This window comes from Aptenodytes patagonicus, chromosome 5 (genome assembly GCF_965638725.1).
Source record: "Aptenodytes patagonicus chromosome 5, bAptPat1.pri.cur, whole genome shotgun sequence".
Taxonomy (NCBI): Eukaryota; Metazoa; Chordata; class Aves; order Sphenisciformes; family Spheniscidae; genus Aptenodytes; species Aptenodytes patagonicus.
This window is the reverse complement of record NC_134953.1, coordinates 53,564,919-53,587,648: the sequence shown is the minus strand read 5'-3', so window position 1 is coordinate 53,587,648 and position 22,730 is coordinate 53,564,919. Positions and strand designations below refer to the sequence as shown.

The 22,730-nt window shown below is 41.4% G+C and overlaps 1 protein-coding gene across 3 annotated transcripts in view; it reads left to right on the top strand.

Annotated features, from left to right (window-relative positions):
* ATF6 (activating transcription factor 6) overlaps positions 1-22,730 on the top strand; it is an 84,709-nt gene that overhangs the window by 29,853 nt on the left and 32,126 nt on the right. For 2 of the 3 annotated variants that reach the window (XM_076339844.1, XM_076339846.1), the window contains 4 exons: positions 677-796; positions 1,513-1,615; positions 2,785-2,849; positions 7,081-7,195. In XM_076339844.1, coding sequence (XP_076195959.1) covers positions 677-796; positions 1,513-1,615; positions 2,785-2,849; positions 7,081-7,195 — 403 coding nt within the window. The remainder of the gene's footprint in view (positions 1-676; positions 797-1,512; positions 1,616-2,784; positions 2,850-7,080; positions 7,196-22,730) is intronic. The other variant, XM_076339845.1, reaches the window with a different exon arrangement.

Sequence of the window (22,730 nt, the reverse complement as noted above, 5' to 3'; positions counted from 1 at the left end):
TACCCTATCAAGAGAGGAACTTATAATAGGTATTTGGTGATAAGTAGTTAACCCCTCAGGAGGTACAGATAACCAGGAGAAAGGAATATTAGTCTTTGCTTTGTTGCTGAGAGTGCTGTGGATTTTTGTATTGAAATACATGTTCTTTTTCACTTTTTATCAAAGCCAAGCTAGCTTCTGGAGGCTGTTGGAGATGTAAATCCTCTCCACTCAGTTGTAATGTAGTTTGTGGCTGCTCCATTGTCGTATAGCTCACGGTCTTTACATCTGCATGGTTTTAGTGGCTAATAAATTTAGTATTTCTGTAGCAAATCTTGCACAGCTCTGGAATGAAAGAGAAAGTTGCCTCTGCAGAGATCTCATAGTTCACATATTATGAGGAATATTTTACAGGCTTCATTTTCTTTCAATATCTGGCCTGTTTGGGAGGAGATCCAACATCTGCTAATGCTCATCTGTCTACCCTGTGTTAAGTGCTATCAGACCCCTTTGGGGAATAGACTGAGACCATTGGATGTTTGATAGAAATTGTTATTCACCTGTTTCAAAAGTCCCATAGGAGCAGCTGTAACCTTTGTGGTTTTGCCGATGGTAGTGCTTATTCTCTGGATTTGGTCAAAGGTTCATGAAAAACTACTTTAAGGGATTTCTTGATGTCTTTATCTTTTTTTCCCAGGTATGATCATTCTGTATCTGATAACAAAGCACTGATGATAGTCTCGGAAGAACCGCTGTTATATATTTCACCACCACCACCTCCCTGTCAGCCCCTGATCAACCGGACAGAGTCGCTGAGGTGAGCAAACAACCTTTTCTGAGCATTTAAGCTTTTATTAGGAGTTTAGGTATAAATTGTGTGTTGGGTGAGTGCTACTGGACAGACAGCTGTGAATGATGTTATTGTCCATTCACAGTGTTCATCCAGTATGTGACCAGTGCCTCTGTAAATGTCTGCACTGTCCAGTATCTACTACCATGGAGACAGGAGATCAGCTTGAATCTTTGTCACCTTTTTATGTTTCTAGTAATGATTTTCACTCAGTTAACTCACACTGTTAGAAAACACCTAGCTCCACTTTTTCCAAAGATATGAGCGCATCACTAACCTTATCTCCATTCTGCTCTGTCCATTCTTTCTCTCAAATTTATTTGCCGTATTTTAGCCTTCTTAACCAATATTTTGTCTTGAACTGATCAACTTTTGATTTTAAATTTCAGTAGCCCTTCCACTAATTTCAGAATTACTGTTCACTAGGCAAAAGAAAGTACTGTATCTGCTTTATGTTGAAACTTCCATGATCCCAATACTTTATAGATATTTCCTTATGAATTCCCTCATAAATTCAATCTTGCAATTATGTTTTCTTACTCTGGTATTAAAAACAAGTGTTCATAACGTAAAAGAGTAGTAATCTACAGTGTCTTTATAGTGGCTAGTTAAAATGTTTTCTAAAATTAAAAAATTCTGCCACTGTTCTTTGAAACATCTGTTAACGCTGTGGGTTTTTCTAGGCTGAATCACGAACTTCGAGGATGGGTTCATAGACATGAAGTGGAACGAACGAGATCTAGAAGGCTGTCAAATAACCAGCAGCAGAAAGCACGGGTTATGCAGGTAGGTAGGTTTATACTGGTGAGTCAATAGCATGACAAGATAATTTCAGATAACATAACAAAATATTCTCTCTTACTTGTCTGCACTTGTCATTATAGACAAAAGTAGCAATGGTCCCTGTAATTAGGGTACCCAACACTTCCCATTTTAAATTGCTGGGTTTGGTTGATTATTATGTTGACAAAGTTCTTCCGTTCTTGCTCTTGGATTCAGACTAAAAGTCTTTAATTTTTTTAGCAGTCATCAAAATATGTTTAGTGTTTTCTAAAATGACTTTTATAACTTCTCTGTAAGTCTGTGCAAGGATAAGGATAAAAAGTTGGTTAATGGAGAGAAATATAACCTGCAGCACATTCATCTGGCTTATGGTTAAGGGGCACAGCTGACTGGTTTTGTTGAAATATTTCTATTTCATTTTTTCAGATTTTTGCTAGAGGGATGTGTTTTTTGTAAGACTACAGAATTATGAGATTTGTGCTCATATTTCCCATTTTGTAAAATCCCTTTCATCTACATGGCATACAGATAGTGAGGATGAAATTAAGACCATGAATTTTCAAAGTGTTTCACTTGATTAAGAGCTGGCAACAGCCTTAAAAGGAATTGAACTTAACAATGTGGGAAATACCACATTTTTCTAGAGAAAAATTATTGAATATTAAACTTCAGATTCTTCTCACCGTTGTCCAAAGGAGAATGGTAGAACATTTAAGTAGGGCGAGTTCGGGTGCTTCTAGTGTTTCAGACTGCAGAAGTGTGTTGTGGATAGTATATTTTGGCAGAGGTACAAAGTGGATGTGACCTCAGAAGTATTCTGCAAATCTGACATCAGTGAAAGCAAATTTTGCACATGGATGACGCAGTATGTGCAACTGTTGTGTTTGGTGCCAGCTTCACTTCTTTGTCTCTGAATGTGTGACTTTAAATTTGGCTGTATTAAAAGACTTGCTTTTTCTTTGGCTCCAGCTTGATTGCTGGTTGCTATTTCACTTATTCACATTTCACCAGTGAAAAAATGTACCTTTATTGTTCGGGGCACTGATTAACCTCTGCACCCCATTATATATTCACTCTGCTACAGATGTGATTCATGTTTTATGTAGTGCCAAACCAAGAAAATGCTTATTGTTTTCAGTTTGTGTCATCTTTTTGTTTTCCCCCTTTTTCAGAGCTCCCTCAGTGAGAAGGCAGATTCCCAGCTAATGGCCATGCCTTACACAGACACCAGCCTCAGGTAAGGCAGAAGAACTGCTTTGTTATTGCTTTCTACTTGATAACCTAGTTTTTCACCAACAGCTGGTAAAAAATGCCAGTTTTCACCTTGTCACGATTCTTAAGCCAGGTGCTAGCTACATTTATTGGCCTAATTTCTGTCCCTTAGCAAATAACTGCTTCTAATGACTCAAACTACACTTAAAGAAACCCCTGTATCACAGCACCATTCTTCTGGGATATTTCTACTAATGAGTCTTAAGAAAATCTTTACTTCACTCTGCAGGGTGTCTTCCTAAACAGATTTGAATCTTAAGGGGGAAAAAAAAGGGGAAATTGTCTTGGGATTATCTGGAGGAACATGATTAGTTTATAAGAAGGTTTCAAACGGCCATGAGTCCAGTAAGAGAAAGGTTTCTGTCGCTGTCTTCAAGAGTAGCGCCATTATAGCTGGCACCAAATTATTTTGACAAAGTTGAAGTATCATTACATCTTATTTGTACGGTATGTCTTCCTCTCCTGATTTTCCCTGCTGATTATTAGAACACAATAACATGGAGTTTCCTGATTGCCCCTGCCCTCCCTCCCGCCTACCTATCCTGACCCTCTTCCCTGGGTACGGGAAGAACTGGAGAGAAAAGGGTAAGGAAATGAAAATTTTCTCTCCTGAATTCTCTGTGACAGTGTTTAGAAGGATCTCTGCTTTGAAGTGCCAAAGAGGAGTATAAGAGCAGAATGGAGTATAAAGGGGACTTCTTGTTGAGAAGAACACCTGAAATGTTGCCATTGAAAGTAAGACAGCTGTGGCCCTTCTGTTTGCATTGCAGCTTTGAAAGCAGGATCAGCCTGGGAGAAAATAGCAAGCTGCAGGCAAATGTTATGGAAACCAGACTGCCAAACTTTGATATGTCTTGACTAATAAGAAAAAAAGAAGCAGCTTTTTTAGTTCTACAGGCAGATGAAGGATGTATGTTTTAACTGAAGACTGGACGAACAAGCCTCATGGCATAAGGCAGTTTAACATACATGCTTGCATTACTCTTAAAAAAAAATTGTCTGGATTATTAGAAACAGTCTGGAACATCATGCAGCTCTGTATGGAATAATCTGCTGTGCTCAGAAGGAAGTGAGATTTTTTTTTTTGGATGAATGATGTTTAAATGAACAGGACCAGTGAGTCATGGCAGCTGTGTGCTATGATTGTCCTGGAACTGCTGAGAACATAGAACAGACTTCCAGTTCCTCCCAGAGCCATCGGCTATTAGATGCTGCATGAAATCATAGAGTCAAAGGGTAGTTTAGGTTGTAAAGGACCTCTGGAGATCTCCAGTCCAACCTCCTACTCAAAGTAGGTTTAACTTCAGGTTTACTGTGTGTCTCTGTCAGAAGAGACTGTTTCCATCTCCATTGTAACCCCCATTAAGAAGCTGAGGATTGCCATTAGAGCCCCCTCAGCCTCTTCTTCAGGCTGAACGAGCCCAGTTCCCTTTGTCTCCTGTCTCTCCTTGTACATCCTACACTCCAGGCCTTGACCATAATGCCAGCCCAGTATGCAGTTGCCCCCAGACGCCCTGCTGGCTCACGTTCATCTTGCCTGCCAGCGATCTGTGTCCTTCTCTGCAATGCTTGTGCCTCATCGATTGAGAAGATGGGAAAGGTGCTGTTCATTCAGTTCTGTCATTGATGCTACCCCTGAGGCATTGCCTTTGGAGAACTGTTAATGCACTAGCAGCGTCTCTGCAAATGTGTAAAACCAAAAACTAAACCACTTGTAGGTTTCCTGATATGTAACATAAATATTTGTAGATGGCCCTGAAGTTTTTATTAATGATACAAGTGCCTTTTTGTGGAGTGTACAGTCAAGGCTTTTAATTTTTAATACCAACGCTGTGGCTGGAAGTTGAGTGACCTTTACCTTCTACAACACCCTTGTTGGTGACCTGAATCCATGAAGAGGAGGACATTAGCAGCATCTAGATTTATCTTTGTAGCACTGATGATACCAACATTGTCACATTGGTCCTGGATTCCAAAAGAGAATTGATTAATTGAAAAGTGTTGCAGTGAAGTCAAAGCAGAGGAGGAAGATAAAAATTCAGATGATTTAAAAGAAAACCATTAAAACCCCTCAGCTTTCTGTAGTCTATTTGGCTTTCTTCAGAGGTAATTTTGATGAGGGTTTCTGCAAGTGTGTTTTTAGGGTTGCAGATATCAAACTGGGACTCTCCAATTATTCTCCTGTTTCTAAATTTTTCACTATTAAAATTGTGGTTCTTGGTGCATAAAGCACTGTGTCCACAACCTCGTTCCTTCTTAAAACAAGCATATGTGCAACATCCTAGTGCTCTGTGATGCATAACAGAGTGCCCTTCGAACTTTTAAAACAAAAAAGACTCATTTATCTCCCAATAAAAGGCCAGACTCAGCACCACTGTTTTGGATACATAATTTAGTATGATGCTTTCTTGTAATATGGTAAGGTATTACTAAAACACCTGGTAGCTTTGCACCTGTTTTCAGTTCTTAAGTTCCTCCCTTTCTTTCATGGAGCAGTCCACAGTGGGTACCCTTAAATGCCCAAAGGTAAGTATGGTGTAATACCAGTAATCCACTGGTATTACTTGGAATTTGGGACTAGTGTTAGACTTGTTCCATGGACCCAAGAGGGCTTTGTAAAGGCCTAGTGGTTTCCAAGTGCTTTGGAACAACTTTCTCCCATGGCTGGATTTAGAGTTATAAAAGGCTGGTTTTTAGGTCTAGCTGTATCTTCTGGAGTGTGGGCGAGCAAACGGATCTGTGGGACCTGATTCAGTTTTCAGGATGTGTTTTACTGAGCAATGCGTGGGCGTGATGCCTTTTATCACAGTAAAGCTTCAATGCTGAATCTCAGGGGTGGTTTGGTGTGCCTACGTGTTTTTATGAATGAGTAATCAAGCTCAGATTAGCTCTGATCTTTGTTTCCTGTGTGTGAAGGATGTGATCTGATTCCTCACTTGCATAGTTCTGCTAAAGAGGATACATAGGGTAGAGCTGCCTGCTCTTGATCCCCCAGGACTTACACCCCCAATCCTGTTACAGGGCAACTGGCTTGGCAGCTGCAGTCCTTCAATTGCAACAGGACTGTATTAGCAGTAGGAGAGGAGATAATGACGGTCTACTATTACTGCTGCTCAAGAAAATCACTTGATGGTAGATTTGTGCCTTGTTTTGGGTGCATAGTTATGAATATTTTAGAAACGTACCAAAATAATCTAAGTCAGCCACCATAGTTTAAAATCTGGGTCAGCAGAAGACAGCTTGGGAGGGATAGCCTGATCAGTGTTTCTGCCACTAATACTGCGAAGAGACAGTATGCTATTAAGGTGGGAAAGAATTAAAATGACTGGTTGAAGGTCTAGCTAATGGCTTGTGTAAGTACAGCTTTCCAGTTTGATTAAATATGTTATCTTTGAATGGGATGGGGGAAGTATACATGATAGCAATATGTGCTGGGAATTTCTCACCTTTCCAGGATAAACAGTGGATAAGTACCATGATTGTATGACTTGCCAGTGTTTTTGCTTAGAATAGTTTAGACAGTCTCTTTTCCTCATCTCTGATATGTGTAAGACAAGAATTTTGAAAAAGATAAGCCAGAATTATGTGAATATCTTATTTTTGCTCCACTGTCTATATTGAAAATCAAGAGCAAATCTTTGCGTTGACTAGAGTTGCAAAGAAAAAAAAAAAAGGTAGGTGAGAGAGAAGGTGGGGTTGTCACTTGACAGTAAATTAAAAGCTCTGCTTATGCTTAACTTTGCACGTCTTTCAATTTGAGTGGTTTGGATCCTTAGCGGTAAAAAAAAAATAAAAAATTATTAAATGTTTTGATTTTTTATTTCAGAATGACATTTCATTTTAAAATTTGCTAAAATCTACTTTCAGAAGTCATCACGATTTTTCAGACACTGTAGGTTGACTTGAACCTTTTTTTTTTTTTTCTGTTGAGCTAGCAAGCGGGTTTTTGCCAGCTTCAAAAGCATGAATAAAATCAAGCCTGGAAAAGTTTCTTGCAGCAAGACCTTTAAAGCACCTTGAACTTTCAAAATATACCCAGTAGTTTCACTGTCTTCACTTGTGTTTAATGTTCCTCATGCTTCTCTCAATGGATGAAGAGCTGCTGTTCTTTTGAAAAACAGGTCTTTAAAGTCACTGTCTCACTGAAGTTAACTTTCTTGTCTAAAATAATTACCTTCCCCCCTTCTTTATTTCAGCAGGAACTCAGGGAATGAGCTGCAAGTGTATTACGCCTCTCCAAGGAGCTATCAAGATTTTTTTGAAGCTATTCGCAGAAGGGAAGATACATTCTACGTGGTGTCATTTCGCAGAGTAAGTGTAGCAGTTGTTCAATACTGGCCTTTTATGTGTATCCATAAGACTGTTTCTAACACTGAGTGTCTTTCCTTGTAGTACAAAAAGATGACCTAGTCAAGGTTGAAGCTAAATTTGTTTCTTCATAAGTGATGCTTCTGTATATCCTTTACAGTAATATGGCCAGATCGTGATCTTTGCAAAATATGCGCATCACAGTTAGGAATGGAAAGAGAGCTTTGCAGAAAAAATTGTAGTGCCAGGGCAAGACAGCACAAAATTGCACGAACCCTGTGGTTAACACATGTGGTAACAGTCCAATGATCGGAATACTTAACTGGATATTTATTTAATAGGTGTATAAACCTTTTGTGTTTCTGGGTATAGGAATAAATGTACCCTGTGCACAAATTATTTCTGCTAGCTTAACATGATATTATTTCTGTCTTCCCCTAAAACACTTGCATTTGCAGTTTTATGTGTCACGTATTGCAGGTCTACAGGACTGCGTGCAGTGGCACAATTTTTCTGCTGTTTTGTGACTTGTAAGTCAAGACATGAGCAATTCTGCTGTCTGAGCTGGGATACAGCATAGGCTTGTGCTGCAGCTTTGTCAGGCACATCCTCACATCTGCAGCGCAGTTAGTGACAGTAAAAGCTGTTTTAAAATGGAATTCCAGGTGTTTGATGGCATTTTTTGTACTGCAAGCCTGAGTGGTGTCGAAGGTGGGACAGCTGCAGTAGTGAGAAGCTGCTTGGGTTCTGGTGATGGACATGATCAAGGCAAACAGTGGTTGAAACACCAACTAGGGGTTGATAGAGTTTATTCCCTCCCTTTTGCAGAGGTCTTGATGAGTCCTTAGACATGTCTATAATGCATATTTGTCCCTGGCATGAACGTGGGGTCTTGGCTTGCTAAGCCTCCTGCCTTGCTATTTTGTAGTTGTGATATTCGATTAGAATTTTTATATGCATGCTCGCTCTCAGCCATGGTTTTCCTAGGACCCTGCAACTCTCCATTTGTTTCCTCATCACAGGAGTATCCTGAGAGGGGTCCCAAGGTGGTGGGGGACCAGTAGTTGCCACTGCAACAGCTCATCCAGCTACAACCAATCCTGTGTAAGAGCACACAGATGAGCATAACTAGTTTTAGCAGTTTCTGTGTTGTCTTAATTCTACCAATCTGTAGATGCCATATGTACATAGGTAACACAGCCCTGTTCAACCTGGTCTAAGGTAACTTTCTTAATTTGTGAGATACATGTCTTTAGAAAAGGTTCAGGCAAATAAAAATAGCAGTGCTCTTGTTAGGATTAGGGTTTTATGCTGAGTAGAAATATGAGGTTAGTTTCCAGTCTTGGGATTACTGGGTTGTGTCACAAGGCTGGAATTTTGTTATTAAACACTTGGCATGTTCTGCTGTTCTTTCAGCTAGCAACACAAATATAGCCAGCACCAGGCTCCACATATCCTGAGGATGAGTAGAAGAGAGTGAAGAATTGATTATAAAAGTTTTTCTGGAAACTCAGAACAAAAAGCAGAATGGTATTTGTCTAGTTCTTCACTTCCAGCCGTTGCTTTAGTCCACCTGAATGCATGTACTGGTACATAGGTTCTGTTTACGCTGTCAGATTAATGACCTGGAAGTTGTCAGCTCTCATTTCAACTTGCAGAGCTGTCCTTGGAAACAGAGTGCGCCTTGTGCTGTGGAATCCCTACTGCTTGGCTCTGCTCTATTGCAAGGAGAGGTGCGGGGACTTTTTTAAACCATCTATGAAGTTTATTTGGTAGCAAAGCTGTTGGCATTTCTGTTTTATGAATGTCCTCAAATCGAAAGCAGTTTTAAGCATTACCTCATTTATTATTTTAACAGGGCAAACCTGATCTAGTGACAAGCTCTGCCCCCAGGCACTTTTAAATGACTTGCTTGGATTCTTTTGTGAGTGCAGAAGAAAGGACTTCTGCACAGCCTGAGGGGTGCCATCAGCAGGGCCCCAGCCAGGGAGGTGCCCTTTCACCTTCTCCTGAGGACTGGTAACTTCATTTTCTTTGGACCACAATTCCCTTTTCACTGATGATTAGGAGCTGAGAGAGGGGGACCAATTTCCTCCTTAGTGTTATGGGACGGTTCACTCATGTCGCTTGCTCACTTGTCCAAGGTAGAAGGCAAGGCCTGGAGATGATAGGTTTTGTTCTCCTCTCTGAATGTTTGCCACACAGACACTCCCAGGCACTTAATAAGCTGTTAACAGCCATATACAAAAGAACAGGAATCATCCAGTTAAGAGTCCCAGGGACTGTATGGTTCTGGTATTGGTGATGGTCCTGCTCTGAGTAGGAGGTGGGACTATGGATCTCCAGAGATCCCTCCCACCCGATGTCTCTGGGATCCGCTGTCCACATGCTTTCTGCTGTGTGCAGTGCCACATAACCCAGCATCTCTCCTGGGTGCATATGCTGAAATGTAACACATTTTTTGTGTGTTATCTGCATGTTCTCACTTGCACTAGAGGAGCTGTGCCCTGAGTTCCTTGGATTTTCTAGAAAATGGCATTTGCTAGGGCTGCCCATGCCACTTTTACATAGTAGGACTCAGCCAAGGCTTCTGAAGGTGCAAGGCAGGGGAGCAAAGCTCACATGCACTGTGTCATCCTCTGGTAATGCTTGGTACCTGTAAGACTGAATTTCTCATGATCTCTTCAACTTTATTTTCTTTCCTTGCCTTGGAAGGCTTGCATGTCTGCATATTTACAGTTGGAGTTTGATTTTTCTTTTCTTTTTTAAGGAGGAGGGAGGAAAATAAAGTAGTATTTGGATCAGCTGAGTCCATACAAGAAACAGGGGTTTCACTCTGGGAGTCTAGAGAAATTATTTTTCTGCTATTGCCAGGGGAATCTGTAATGTAATTTTTAAGCAACGAGAATTATGTAACTGACAGTGAGTAAAGAATTCTTGAACTGAGCAGCGTTGTCTCCCAGCTCTGCCAGGCCTCGGCAGCCAACATCCCTTGTAGGCAGGGCTCGTCACCATTTATTTCTTGAGATGTTAACTTGTTAATTTTATTTTTTCTTGCTGAGAACAATGGCTTCCTAAAAGTTAAGCAGCAGTCATTTAGCATTGCAGAAACTGACATCTGGCAACGTAACAAGATATGCATTCCCAGTAGTATATATTCGCACCTGGGCCCTCTGCTGTCCCCAAATGCTCCAGCACTCAGAAGCTACATCTTTGCAGCTGCCTCTAAGTTGGGCTGTTTTGGATTGGTTTGGGGAGCACGTTCAGAGCTGAGAGGTCTGTGCAGCGGGTACCAGGAACAAGTTGCCATGCTTCTGTGAAAAGGGTACGTCAGCATGAGCTCTGCTGAAGCCCATTAGAGTCTCCAGTTGGCGTTGAACCTTCCTTCCATTTCTCCCAGGTCTGAGAGGCAGAATCGAGAGCCTGTTGCTCTGCCAACACTTTTGATTTCTGCCCTTTAATGTCTGTGATACCAAATCTGCTTGATGGGTTCTAAACCCCCAGTGGAGCGCAGCTGCAAAATTCAAGTTAGTTGATATAACGTGCTCTGTCAGTAGGGAGATAGACACCCGGCTGCTGCTGCAGTTCTCCTGTAAGCCTGGCACTGAAACAGTTCTCTCTCAGAGCTCACATCTGTTTTGCCATGGAGTATTCAGACCTTGAGATTGTTTCTAGAATTACTTGAATAGCTAGCTTAATTTGAAAGGTAATTAAGTAAATCATTGGAGAAAACAAATCCGTTCCAATTTACTTTGGCCTGTAAATGCCACTCCAGATCGTTCCACTCTTGTGTGGTTAGGATCAGAGTCCCCACAACTTGCAGTGATTAAGCAGTAGATTTCCCCATCCTGGAAGATTCTGTCAGTGACCCTTTGATGACATCTCTGCAGGCTTATTAAGGACAGTGACATTTTTTAGGGTAAGAATGTAATTACTGTTCTTAAGAAAGGCATGGTTTAAAGTTTGATTCGCTTGGGAAATTTAGAAGGCCACTAGCATTTCCTCTCACTACTTTCTCTGTTTGTTTCAAAGCACAAATGGCTCCTGATATCAAAGTTTGCCTATTACATTTAATGCAGTGCACATACAATATCTGACAGTATATTGCAGTAAAAAAATAGATATTAAAAGGTGATTCTGGTTATTATTTCTTAGAGTGAGAGTGATGCTGGCCCTATGGAAATGAATGGCAAAGCCTTTACCAACTTCAATAGGACCAGAATTTGACTTTGTAAATTTCTGCTTCAGTGCTGTGGCACTTAAACCATAGAGCTTCAGGGAAACGTATTATTATGGATTTAGATTTCTGGTCCTACAAGCCAACATCTGCAACGAGGATTTAAGGATTTCTCAAGTTCTGCAAACAAATTTTCACTGAAGTGATTAAGCCAAATTTCAATCAGAACTTTTGTTCTTTCTTTGTGTGAACGCTCAATGTGCTAGGAATAAAAATATCTAAGTTGTGTTTTGCTTTTGTTGGTAATAAGCCTGTGCTGTGTTAATTGTATTTGGGATGATATATTACTTTCAGGCAGCAAAAGATTATAATGCCTGGCTTTGACATTCTTGTGTAGCAGTAGTTTGCTGTGCTGCACACAGAGTTCTGGCAATAGTTTGAATTTATTCAGAGAGCATGAGTGAGGCAGGTTCCAATTCACTGCACTCTTGATGCAATCTGCATCCTGCAGGCAAAACTGCATTATAAGAAGTCGGCTTCAGATGATATTTCATAGTCAGAAATCCAGCCCTAATGTATACTTTTCTCCTATTTTGTTACACTTGACAATAGGTGGTTTTTACTGAACGTGAGGTTTTCTGCTGTTGACTTTGTGGATTTCCGTGGGCTGGGATGTGTAATTTGGTCTTCCATTCAGATAAAATGCAATGATTAGACTCACATAATCCTACTGCTCCTAAAGACACAGTAGCTAATTATGTGTTTGAGCCCTGTGGGTTTGCAACTGCTGCAAGTTAACATGCAGATTTTCAAAAGATTTTTACAAACTCCCCTTTCTCCTTGGGGAACCTGACCTTAGCCATTGAGAGGAAAAAATTACTTTATCCCTGGATCCTAGGGTTTTAAGATCTTTTCCTATACTGTATACAGATGCTGAGAATAATTGAGGGTAGGGACATAGTATCCATGATAAAATGGCCTGTCCTTTTCAAAGCACCCTTTAGCCTATCTTCTCTGTGAGGCCAACCCTTGCCTCCCTGGGAAAATTTGAGAAAGCAAACTGTGTTTGATTGTGTTTCATCATGCCCTGAAGCTCAGCAAGCCAGCCTCTGTCAAATTATGGCTGCATTTGACTTTCAAATTTGAAAATCCATTATGAAAACCTCCTGTTTCCATCTAAGTGTCGCTAGTGAAAATGAAGTCTGGCCTGCTGCATTCTTTGTTACAAATTTCCTCTTTTCTGGTTAAACTGTTGATTCTCTCCGTGTCAGAGAGAACTTTCTCATCCCAAAGCCTTGGTGTCCCTATGAAAACCGTGAAGCAAGCTTTCTTTTTGGTCTTTCTCGAACTGTCATCCTTCCTGGTATGGAATATTTCTGGAAGGTGGGGAGCAGGGAGAGCTGACTATCAAAGGGACTGGGAGGTGGTGGGGAGAAGGGTTCTCTGTGGTCTTCTGGATATTCAGCTGAGGAAGATGTTGCTTTTGGTAGCATCTTAGAGCTTAGTCTAAAAATCTTCAGAGAGAAATTTAATAATCTAAAATTAAATCTAAAAATGTATGTTGGTCTATAGAGCACAAATGGCCTTTCCTCAATCCTGGGATTATCAAAGTACATGCGTACGAGAACACCACTACTCCAAGTTTAAGTAACAGGAAGCTCAAAAGTTTTTTTTAGGTTTGCAGCTAAAGGCCAGCAATTCTTTAAAAAGCATGTCTATCAATGCCTTACAGTATTTTCCAGCAAAACCTCTGATTGCTTCATTATTTCTCACTGTTGTTACTCTGCAACGCCTAGAAGTTGTGTTCCTGTGTGAGAACATACTTTCAAGAGTGAAGCAGCAAAAGGCTATGCATGTGCTGTAGAGAGCAAGCAGGCTGAGAGAAGGAGCCAGGCAATGAGACACCTTGGATGAGTAGTGAGTGGAAGCCAAAGAGGAGCAGCCAGCAAGTATCAGCTGCAGCATAGCCTTTTCTGGGCAGCAGCTGTTTGGCTCAGCCAGATGCAAACAGTGGTTAGGAGGGACCGGAAGAAGAATGCAAAACGCATTTCTGAGAAGGGAGGTAATGCCTGTCGCATCAAGTGGGGTTTTGTTTCATTTGGAAATGTCTGTTCTGTTCATAGCTCTCCAAGACATTTTGGAAGCAAAGTCTTAGTCACTGATTTTTGTCTCCTCGGGTCCCTTTGAACCCCAGTGTCCTCCAATTAAAATTGAGAATGAATGTGGTGTTGAGGACAGATGTATAAGCAGAGACAGAAAAGTCACTCGAATATGTCTGGCATGGAGCAAAAGATACTCTTGAGTTTTGTGTGTATAGTCTTGATTCGTTTGTCTTCTGTATGGTTGCTGGAACTTCATGAATCATATTAATGCCATCTCTGAACTTCTTTCAGCCTTATATGTCCCAGGCCTAACTAATACTTTGTTATTTTAAAACTAGTATTTGGAAGGACAACATACACTGTAGATAATTACAGTGAAAATAAAACATACTGCAAAAAATGTCTCCAAAACCCAAACTGGTTGCAGACAGATGTGACCAGTAATAGTATACATGTATTTAAAATGTGCTGCATGCTTGACACACAGAGAGTTGTGGGCAAGAAATAGAGGAAAATTGTTGGTTTTGGAAAGCCTCTGTAAAAGAGCTGCTGCTTATGAAATTGGTGTGGACATAGGCTAGAGAAGTATAATTGGGAAGTGTGGGAGGAAGATGATGTTATAAGGTGGGAATTGTCTCAGTAAAGGAAGTGACAGCAGTATCTCATTTATTAAGAATAGAGAACAGACAATTGCTGACAACAAAGTGAGCAGGAACACAAGTTTACCCACAAACAAGTAATGGGCATTCAATTAGAGCAGGCAGTGGAAATGCAGCTCTGAAGCAGTTCCTTTTCTTCAGGAAATAACCCAAGTTTAATAATGCATTAATAATACTTTAATAATGCCAGATAATAATGCTTTTTTCTTTAGTGATAGCGTGGTATTCATTGAAGAAAATTTGGCTCAGGTTATTCTGAACAGTTCCCAGAAGAGAACAATGGGCTCTTGCTTATGATCTATAGCAGTATTTAATTATGGAATCGATGCTGACCGAGCCCTAACTGTATAAAGACATAAATGATACCTTCAACTCTGGAGCTGCAGTAGCCAGTGAGGCATTGACTTGTGTTTGGTAGGAATGAGCTTCTGCATGAAAAAATTACCTTCATGATATTTCGCTTGCCTTGAATGATAGTATACGCAGAGAGCACTTTGAAATACCCATGCTTATTTTCTTAGTTGGACTTCACAATTTCACAGCTTCAGACTACTGATTTTTTTCTCTTCATTTTCAGTTTTTATATCTGACAGCCCTAGACAGAGTCTTTATAAAAGTAAAATGTGCAGAATTGAGATGTTCTTGATTTCATTAAGTAGTGTTTGTGTCCACAATAGAAATCCTACCTTTTAGTGAATGTTAATCATTATAGTACTACATTTGAGAGCGTTACTTAAAATTTTAGGCACACTTTTAGAGTTAATTCTGGTCAGATGAAGTTATTTGCTTCCAGTTCGAATTAATCCTTTTGCCAGGATTTTAGCTGGACAGCACACAAAGCTTATTTTATGAAGTAAGAGCCCAGGTGCTATTATGAGTGTGTGCAGATTATCATCACCTCCCACTGGACCAAACAGAACACTTGTGGCTTCCAGGTTTTATTTTTAAATCATTTGCACTCCTAGGACAAGAAGTGTGATAAAATTAACTGTACATTTTTATCTTTAAACTGGCTTTGAAACTTGTAACTGGCTTAAAAACTGTTTGAGAGTGGAACATAAAACTTATTTTCTACTTCTGGGACTCACGGTTGCTTGTGGCCTTTCTACCAGGATGGCTAGTGGAAAGACAGAGTGGTAGCTGCAGAAATTCACTTGCTTCTCATAAAGGGCCAAGACATGTTAGGAGACTCTTTGGCACCTAAATCTCCTTTCTATGAATCATAGAAAGCAGTAGGACCTTTTCCCCAGAATGCAGTCTTTTTTTCTTCACTGTGTTTTATTAGAGTATTGGATGGGTCTGTTGCAGAAGCGTATGCTCTATGGCTAAAAGCTCTTTTAGAGCGTCCTATATAGGTGTGTTCTACCTGTGTCCACAGCAGCTTCTCACCACTTAATTCTTTTAAAATATACTTTTCATACCAGCTCCCAATAGGGTGGACTTTTGTTTCTGATAGTTAAAGTGGAGAGATGGGTCTGAAAATGAGATCATTTTGCTTCATGCCTGGTATGGTGTGCTCCTCACTATGTAGTTGGATAAACTCCAGTTTTGCCAGCACAGTTGATGGAAACTGTCCAACTTCGGGTCAGTGATTCAGAATTTGGAATATCTTGGGCTAAGCTGAGAGATCTTTCATGCTGGAAATCACTGTTCAGGAAATCCTCTTTGGGTTTTGATCGCAAACGTTAAAATGTGCTTGTGAATAATTCTGGCACTAGAAAATACTTCTCATCAAGAGAAGGCAAAGCTTATGCGGGAGGGGCACGTGAACAACTCGAACAGTATGTGCACCACGAGAGTCCTAGGTAGAAATGGCCTACCTGTTAAATCCCATGGGCCACTGCCCTGCGAGTTTGGTTAGCAAAGCTCCACTAAGCATTGTGTTGCATAAGTGATTATTATTGTTCCTTGGTTTTGTGACTATCCAAAATAAGTTTTGAAGTGTCAGCTATCTCAAAGAGAGGTGATATCCAATATGAGGAAAACAGTCTAAGCTGTGCTCAGACTGAGAGCTCGCTCTGTGCGAGGAAGGTACACAGGCTGCCTTCTCTTGATCTAAGTCCAGCCAGGCTCCTGTGTATTAAACAGTATTCTCCTCTGAGACTCTAGAAGTGGACATTCCCAAGCCGTTCCTCATTGATAGTTCCTTCCCTGAAGCCTTGGCCAGTGTGGAGGTTCCTGGGTTGAGTCACTTGTTAGCATCTGGGAGGCCCTTATTTAATCTCCTTTCCAGGAAACCCACGTGGAGCTCTCCTACTTTCTAAGAACAGTCCTGAGTGCTCAGACCTGGAGTTTTTCACCAGGATCAGGAACTCAGTAGGTAATCACTGGGCAGGTGACTACTGGAAAACAAGGTTGAAAAAGAACCATTTTGCTGTCTCAGGTAGTCTGGGGCCAGCATCTCCAGAAGGGTATCTCCTTGACATCAGGGAAATACACTGTGGCTTTCTCTTTGCTTTTGCTAAACCATCTGTTTGGTATTTGGTTACCAGCTGTAAGCTGTGACTCTCCGGCAGGCAACCAAGGTGCCACATACAATCCAGGCAAGAAGTTTCCTAACTTCTCAAGGTTTCCAAAGCACCAACATAGAGAAATGCGTACAAAAATGAAACAGGACATAAACGTGCTGTCATTTGGAGAAAAAGGACAGATGCGGCAGTTTTCTTGGTGTAAAATTTTGAGAAAAGCAGTTAACTTTGGCTCTAGGAGAATAAGAGAAAGTGTAAAGAACTACATTTACACAAGCAGAAAGGAACTCTTCAGGTTCAGGCTAAACACAGAGGTGATACTACAAATGCTAAAAAAGGAGTGTTAAGCCAGCTGGGTAAATTGTTGCAATGTCGTGACAGGATATTTCCATTTCAGTGTAGAGTTGGTTAGCGTTGGTTTGGTATGGCAGTCCAGGATGAGGATTTTACCCACAGCATGTGACTTGTCAAAAGGATGTAACAAATGTGTGTAAAAAGTGTGTATGTACTTCAGTCTCATTATCTTGCACACGTGTGTCTGTAAACAGGAGAGTACAGCTGCAGACCTTGTCAGGGAGAACAGCCTAATGTCCTGTACGTTCTCGAATAATTAGCATTTAATTCCCTACAGCACTCCTATCCCTCCTCTGCTCTCCTGGCAGTTATAACCATCACCGTCCATTATTCTTCTGCGGATTAGGACCTCTTCACATGGATCAAAACTGACAGCCCTTACGACTTATATAGTCTGTCCAAATCTCAATAGTTGATTTAAGAGTTGACCTGTTTGCTTATAAAAGTCAGTTCCAGTAACTTACTTCTTGTAGGAAATAGAGGCCTAAGAACAAGACTGGTCTGGATTAAAGGAAGGAAAATAAACCCAGAATCCTGTACCTCAGCTATGGCACCTTTTGTCCGATTCTGTTACAAATCACCTTTATCTGCTTGCAGTGCTTTTTCTGTTTGAAAATGTCCTGACAAAGGCTTGATGCAGCTGCTTTGGCTTGTATGAAATTACAGTATTGAATCTGACCCATCAAATGATGCGTTGCTGTGCTCCTTGTCTGTGATTCCCTCCCAGTAATGGCACGTGCAGTTGTTATAGTGCTGTGTGTGCTTTTGGTATGCTTATAAACAGATTTCTGTGTGATCAGAGGGAGAGAGGGAAATGATCTGCAGCTCAGGGACTGCCTGAAGTTCACGTTGCCTTTGTGCAGGTCAGGGGTAGCTCTGCAGAGCCAGGAGAGGTTCAGATGGCAAAAGGGAATGGAAATGAAAGGGAGCACATGCACCAGGATGAAGTAGCCTCAGGCTCTTGCTCTTCTGTATACCCTCACATTGAGAGCCTGATTAGGTATTTTCATTGATCAGCTGGGGTGATAGAGAGAATAGAGACTACACATATTAAATTGGTTAATGACAAGCTGAGTGGCCCTCCAGCTGTGTTGGAGGAGAGGATTAGGAGTTAGTGCCTTCAGGGTGCTCAGTACCTTTCTGATATTTTGCAGAAAATGTGGTGAGTCCAAGATGTTCAATCCTTTTGTGTAGAATTAAAACCACTACAGTAGTAGAGAAAAAGAGGGGAGGGTTCATATGGGAGCATAGTTCAGATGATTAAAAAAGTGCTCATGCAATTGATGCTATCCACTTAGTGAGATCAGTTATTTTGCCATAGTGTTTGTAGCCTCAGTGTCCAAGAGTACACTGATGTACTTGTCTAAAAACCTTCATGCATCATTCTTCACATCTTTATTCTATGATTAGAATTCCAGTAGAGCCTTTCTTTGACCTGAAAGTCCTCTGTATTTTGAAATAGTTAGAAAAGCTGGAAACTCCAGTGGCTTGGTGAAAAGTTGTCGATGAGGCATTTTATTTTTAAAACCCGCATTTATGAAAACACGGCTTCTGTGGTTCTCTGATATGGTTGCATCATACTTTGCAGGATATTGGCAGAAAATGTTGAAATTAGCTTGAGACTTCTTGTTTCACAAGCAAAATGTACATAATTAGAATACTTGAAGGCAAAAGCATTTATTGTAGTTGTAGGTATTTAAGTTAGTGGCACAGTCAAGTGAGATGTGCACGGATAAAGGCAGAGAACTGCACCCATTCATTTCTGTTTGGTATCACTGGCACCATCTCCCTGTACACCAGAGTTTCTAAATAATCCTAAATGAAAAGGATTTTGTAAAAATCCACTAACAGTCTTATGCAGTATTGTCATTTTGTTTTTTACTTGCTAACAATTGCGCTCAAACTGTGAATGTTCACAAAATCGTAGGAGTCCTTGCTGGAGGGACCTCTGCAGGTCTCTAGTCCGAAGTGGGGCTATTGTCAGCACTAGATCAGATCAGCTGTGGCTTGGTCTAGCCAAGTCTTGGGACCCACCAAGGACATGGAGACCTCCCGCCTCTGTGATGACCCATTGCGGGACTGCGCCGTCTGGCGGGGGAAGAATCTGAATGTCCCAAACCACCGCACGTGGCTGTGGCACCTTGGTGTGCATGTCATGCACTACAGAGTTTCACTCCATTGTCTCTGTAACTCCCTTCAGGTAGTTATAGGTTGCTCCCAGATTGGCCCCCTCATCTCCTCTTCAGCAGACTGAACAAGCCCAGCTCCCTTCATCTCTCTTCACAGACCATGTGCCCCAGGCCCTGACCATCTTCATAGCCTCTGCTGGCCCCTCTCCAGGTTCCCCACATCCATCTTTGCCTGAGAGAAGAGAAGGGGACCCAAAACTTTACATGGTATTCCAGCTATGGTCTCACCAATGCTGAACAGAAGGTGACAGAACTTTCCTCAATGCCCTGGCCACACTCCCCAAATTTGGCTTAGGTTTGCTTGATTTGCAGTGTTCCTCTAATACTTCTATTTTTCTTCCTTAACTTCTTTGCATCTGGGTTTTTTTTCTTAAATCATTTCACAGGCTGCTGTTGCTGCTTTATGGACTACCAGGCACCACAAATTCTCAAGCACCACGCAAGGCTCCTTCTGTACTTAATGGAGGCAGAAAAGCCCCTCTCAATTTTTCCCACCTTTCCCAAACACCTACCATTGCATGGACTGAATTTCCTTCCAGAGGTGCCTCTCTCCCTGTAGATTTTAAAGGGAGCCTAGACAACTCTGTCAGACAGCTAAAGCTGGAAAAAATTAATCTCATCCTAAGTGGGGAGATGAAAGGCTTCTATTTGCTCGAGCTATTATGTTTTAAATGTGGTTGAGAGTTGGCAAGTACTGATAGAAGAAAACATATTGCTCTCCAGGAAGAGAGACAGGCCCAGCCTGAAAGCTGTAGCCTGATGTGTCTTTTGAGTAGCGTGCAAGCAGGCATCTCTCCACATATTTATCTTCCCGAAGCTGACCTTTCACTCTCTTTAATCTAATCTGGTGCCTGTGATCTTGCTGATTCAATTGCTGTGGCAGACAGGCAGTTACTCACATGCACAGCCACGAGATGGACAAGGAGTGTGATGTTCCTGCACCAGTTTACACCCCTGTTTATCCTTTATCAGTCAGGCTTCTGACCAGGATCCAAGTAAACTATTGGTGTCACAAGAGAAAGCTTTGTCTAAGGAAACTGCCCTTTTGGTCATGAAAAGTGCATAGTGCTTAGCATCCATCAGTGTGCTGTAAGTTTTGATGGCTTGTATGAGTTCCCACAGCACTGTAGTAAAAAAAAAAAATGCTGTGCTCTCACACGGTTCAAAATTGGATGATTTCTTCTCTTCCCTAGCTACATGAGCAGCTTCCAGGATTTTTTTAGGGTAAAGACCAGAGAGCCAATTAAACAGTTTACCACCTCCAGAAGGGAGAGTTCCTGTTGTCGATGTTTCCTCGGTTGCACATGCTCTTGTCAGATCTGTCCTTAAGCCATTTTATCATGTTGGCAGAAAAACAGTCTGAAGAGTTCAGGGGACTCACAGGAGAGTCTTGACAATTGCCAGAGGTTGGCAGGGAGTGCGAGGGCTGAGGGCGGGAGAAGGAACCCTCCTGTTTCTGGTGGCCATGGGGGTCAGATTGCTCAGCCACCTGTAGGATATGCCCAGCCATTCTGAAGTGCACTTTTGTACGGTAGGTTGGGGGTGATTAAGGAAGAATCCTCAACGTCAGGCATCCGAGATCCTTTTTGCCACCAGGTGTGAGTTAATCATGTAACTTATTTATGCCTTTTAAGACCATTTTCCATCAGGTTATGTTCTTGTTTTGGTTTGAGGTTTTCTTTTTTGGGGAAAAAAAGTTAAATGTTTATAGATGTTTTTCCCCTTATAAAATGAAGTCTATTTCCAGAACTGATTTACGCCTTCCTCAGCAATACTAGATATTCAAACAGAGCAGGCGCTTGGCAACAAAACTGGACTTAGAACTGAGATTTAGAAGTGAAACTTAGCTACAAGTGTGAAAAGGAGGAAGCTCATCAGGCTGGGGTAAATATGAGTTAAGCAAACCAACACGCAAAAAAATGGAAGGAAACTTCGTCTTCATATTCTCTTGTTTTAACTGAGATTATTAGTAACAGAGGCGACAACTTCTTTAACATTATTGTATTGAATAACTCTTTAATTAGAAGAAACTATGAATAGTTGATGAATCCTTAGCCATACAGATGTCCTGGGATCTGCAGAATGAGAAGTGTCTTTCCAACAAGCATCTGTAATGCAGTACACATTGCACAGATTAAAACGCTGCCATCAAATTTGGATTCTGCACTGCATCTTGATATTAAAACCTTGTTGTGTCTGAACTGACATTTTGGGAAAAACAAAAGGCAGCTTGGATGTGGAGCACCAGCCCTAGCCTGAGTGTGCCAGACCACCGTCCAGCCATCGTCGGCCTAGGAACTTTGCCTGTCCCTGCTGCCAAGACGTACAGAGACCCACCCAAGTCTGAGCTGAAGTCATTGCGGAGCTCTGGGTAAATCTAGGGGATTCAAGCAAATATGCAGTCTCGCTGCTGACTGAGAAGAACGTTTGTTTACTTGTTATCTGGTTGTGTTTCTTTCTGTATCTCTCATGTTGCCTTATTTTTGTGGTTTTGACAGTGGCATTTGCATTGTGGGAAATTACATAAAGGCACACTTTTATTCAACTTTGGCAGAATGGGAAAAGAGGGGGAAAACCATTTTCTGTAGTGAAATCAGAGGAGGGAAAATGGTAGCTCAGTAGAGAAGGAAGAGTACCCATTTCTTTAGGTTCCTCAGAGAGATGCTCCTAAAGCCGCTTTACCCAGCAGATACTGACAATGCAAATGAGACCTAAATTTTTAAAACCAGGTCATAGGCAGTTTACTGGAAGTACTGCCTGTATTTATAAAACACCTTTCTGCCTGTGACCTAAAATATTATTTCTTGCCACTGCTTGGAGGTGATACCTCCATCTCAGTGAAGAGGAATTACCCTCAGAGAGGTTGGTTAAAAGGTATATTCAGGTACCTTGAGTGTATGAGGCTAAAGGATGGGGGGCAGGAGGAGGTCCCCAGAGACTTATCTCATGGTTAGTTGCTTTGTCTAGAAAGTTGAGGGATAACAAGTATGTCTAACAGAGACATTCCAGTCCTTCTGATGTATGTCTGTTTAGCTGATTCAACTTCCACAATTAGGAAAGATTTGTTGCTGCTAATTTCCTGTACATCTGCTGCTCTCTCAGAAGCAGCATCTCTGTGGCTGCAGATTAGAATCAGGCTGCCACTGTCTGCCCTTGGGCAGTCAAGGGCAAATAGCGTCAAGCTGCAGCTGTCCCAGCAGGGAGAACAGAGCCCTCTGCTATAGTAGCGCCCTCTGCTACTGGGCTTTGGGTTTCACCGTTGACTGGAACCTTCAACAGAGCAGAAGTTTAATTTGCAGAACTGGGGTCATTTTTAGATAACTTTAATTGCGTCTATTTAACAATTATTTTGGTCTAGAATTTTATTCAGACTATTACTTTATTCTCTCCTGTCATTAGCCTTGAAAGCTATTCCTGGCTTTTGCCACTCTTTGCTTTCAATTTTTTTGTTTCCTTCTCCATATGCATTACCCTCCCCAGTGAATATATTGCCAGCAAGTTAGCAACAATCACAGGTCAGCGGATGGATCAGGAAAAGGGAGAAAGTCGCAGTGAGTGTGAGATGTAAGTTGCTGTTGGCCAAATGTCA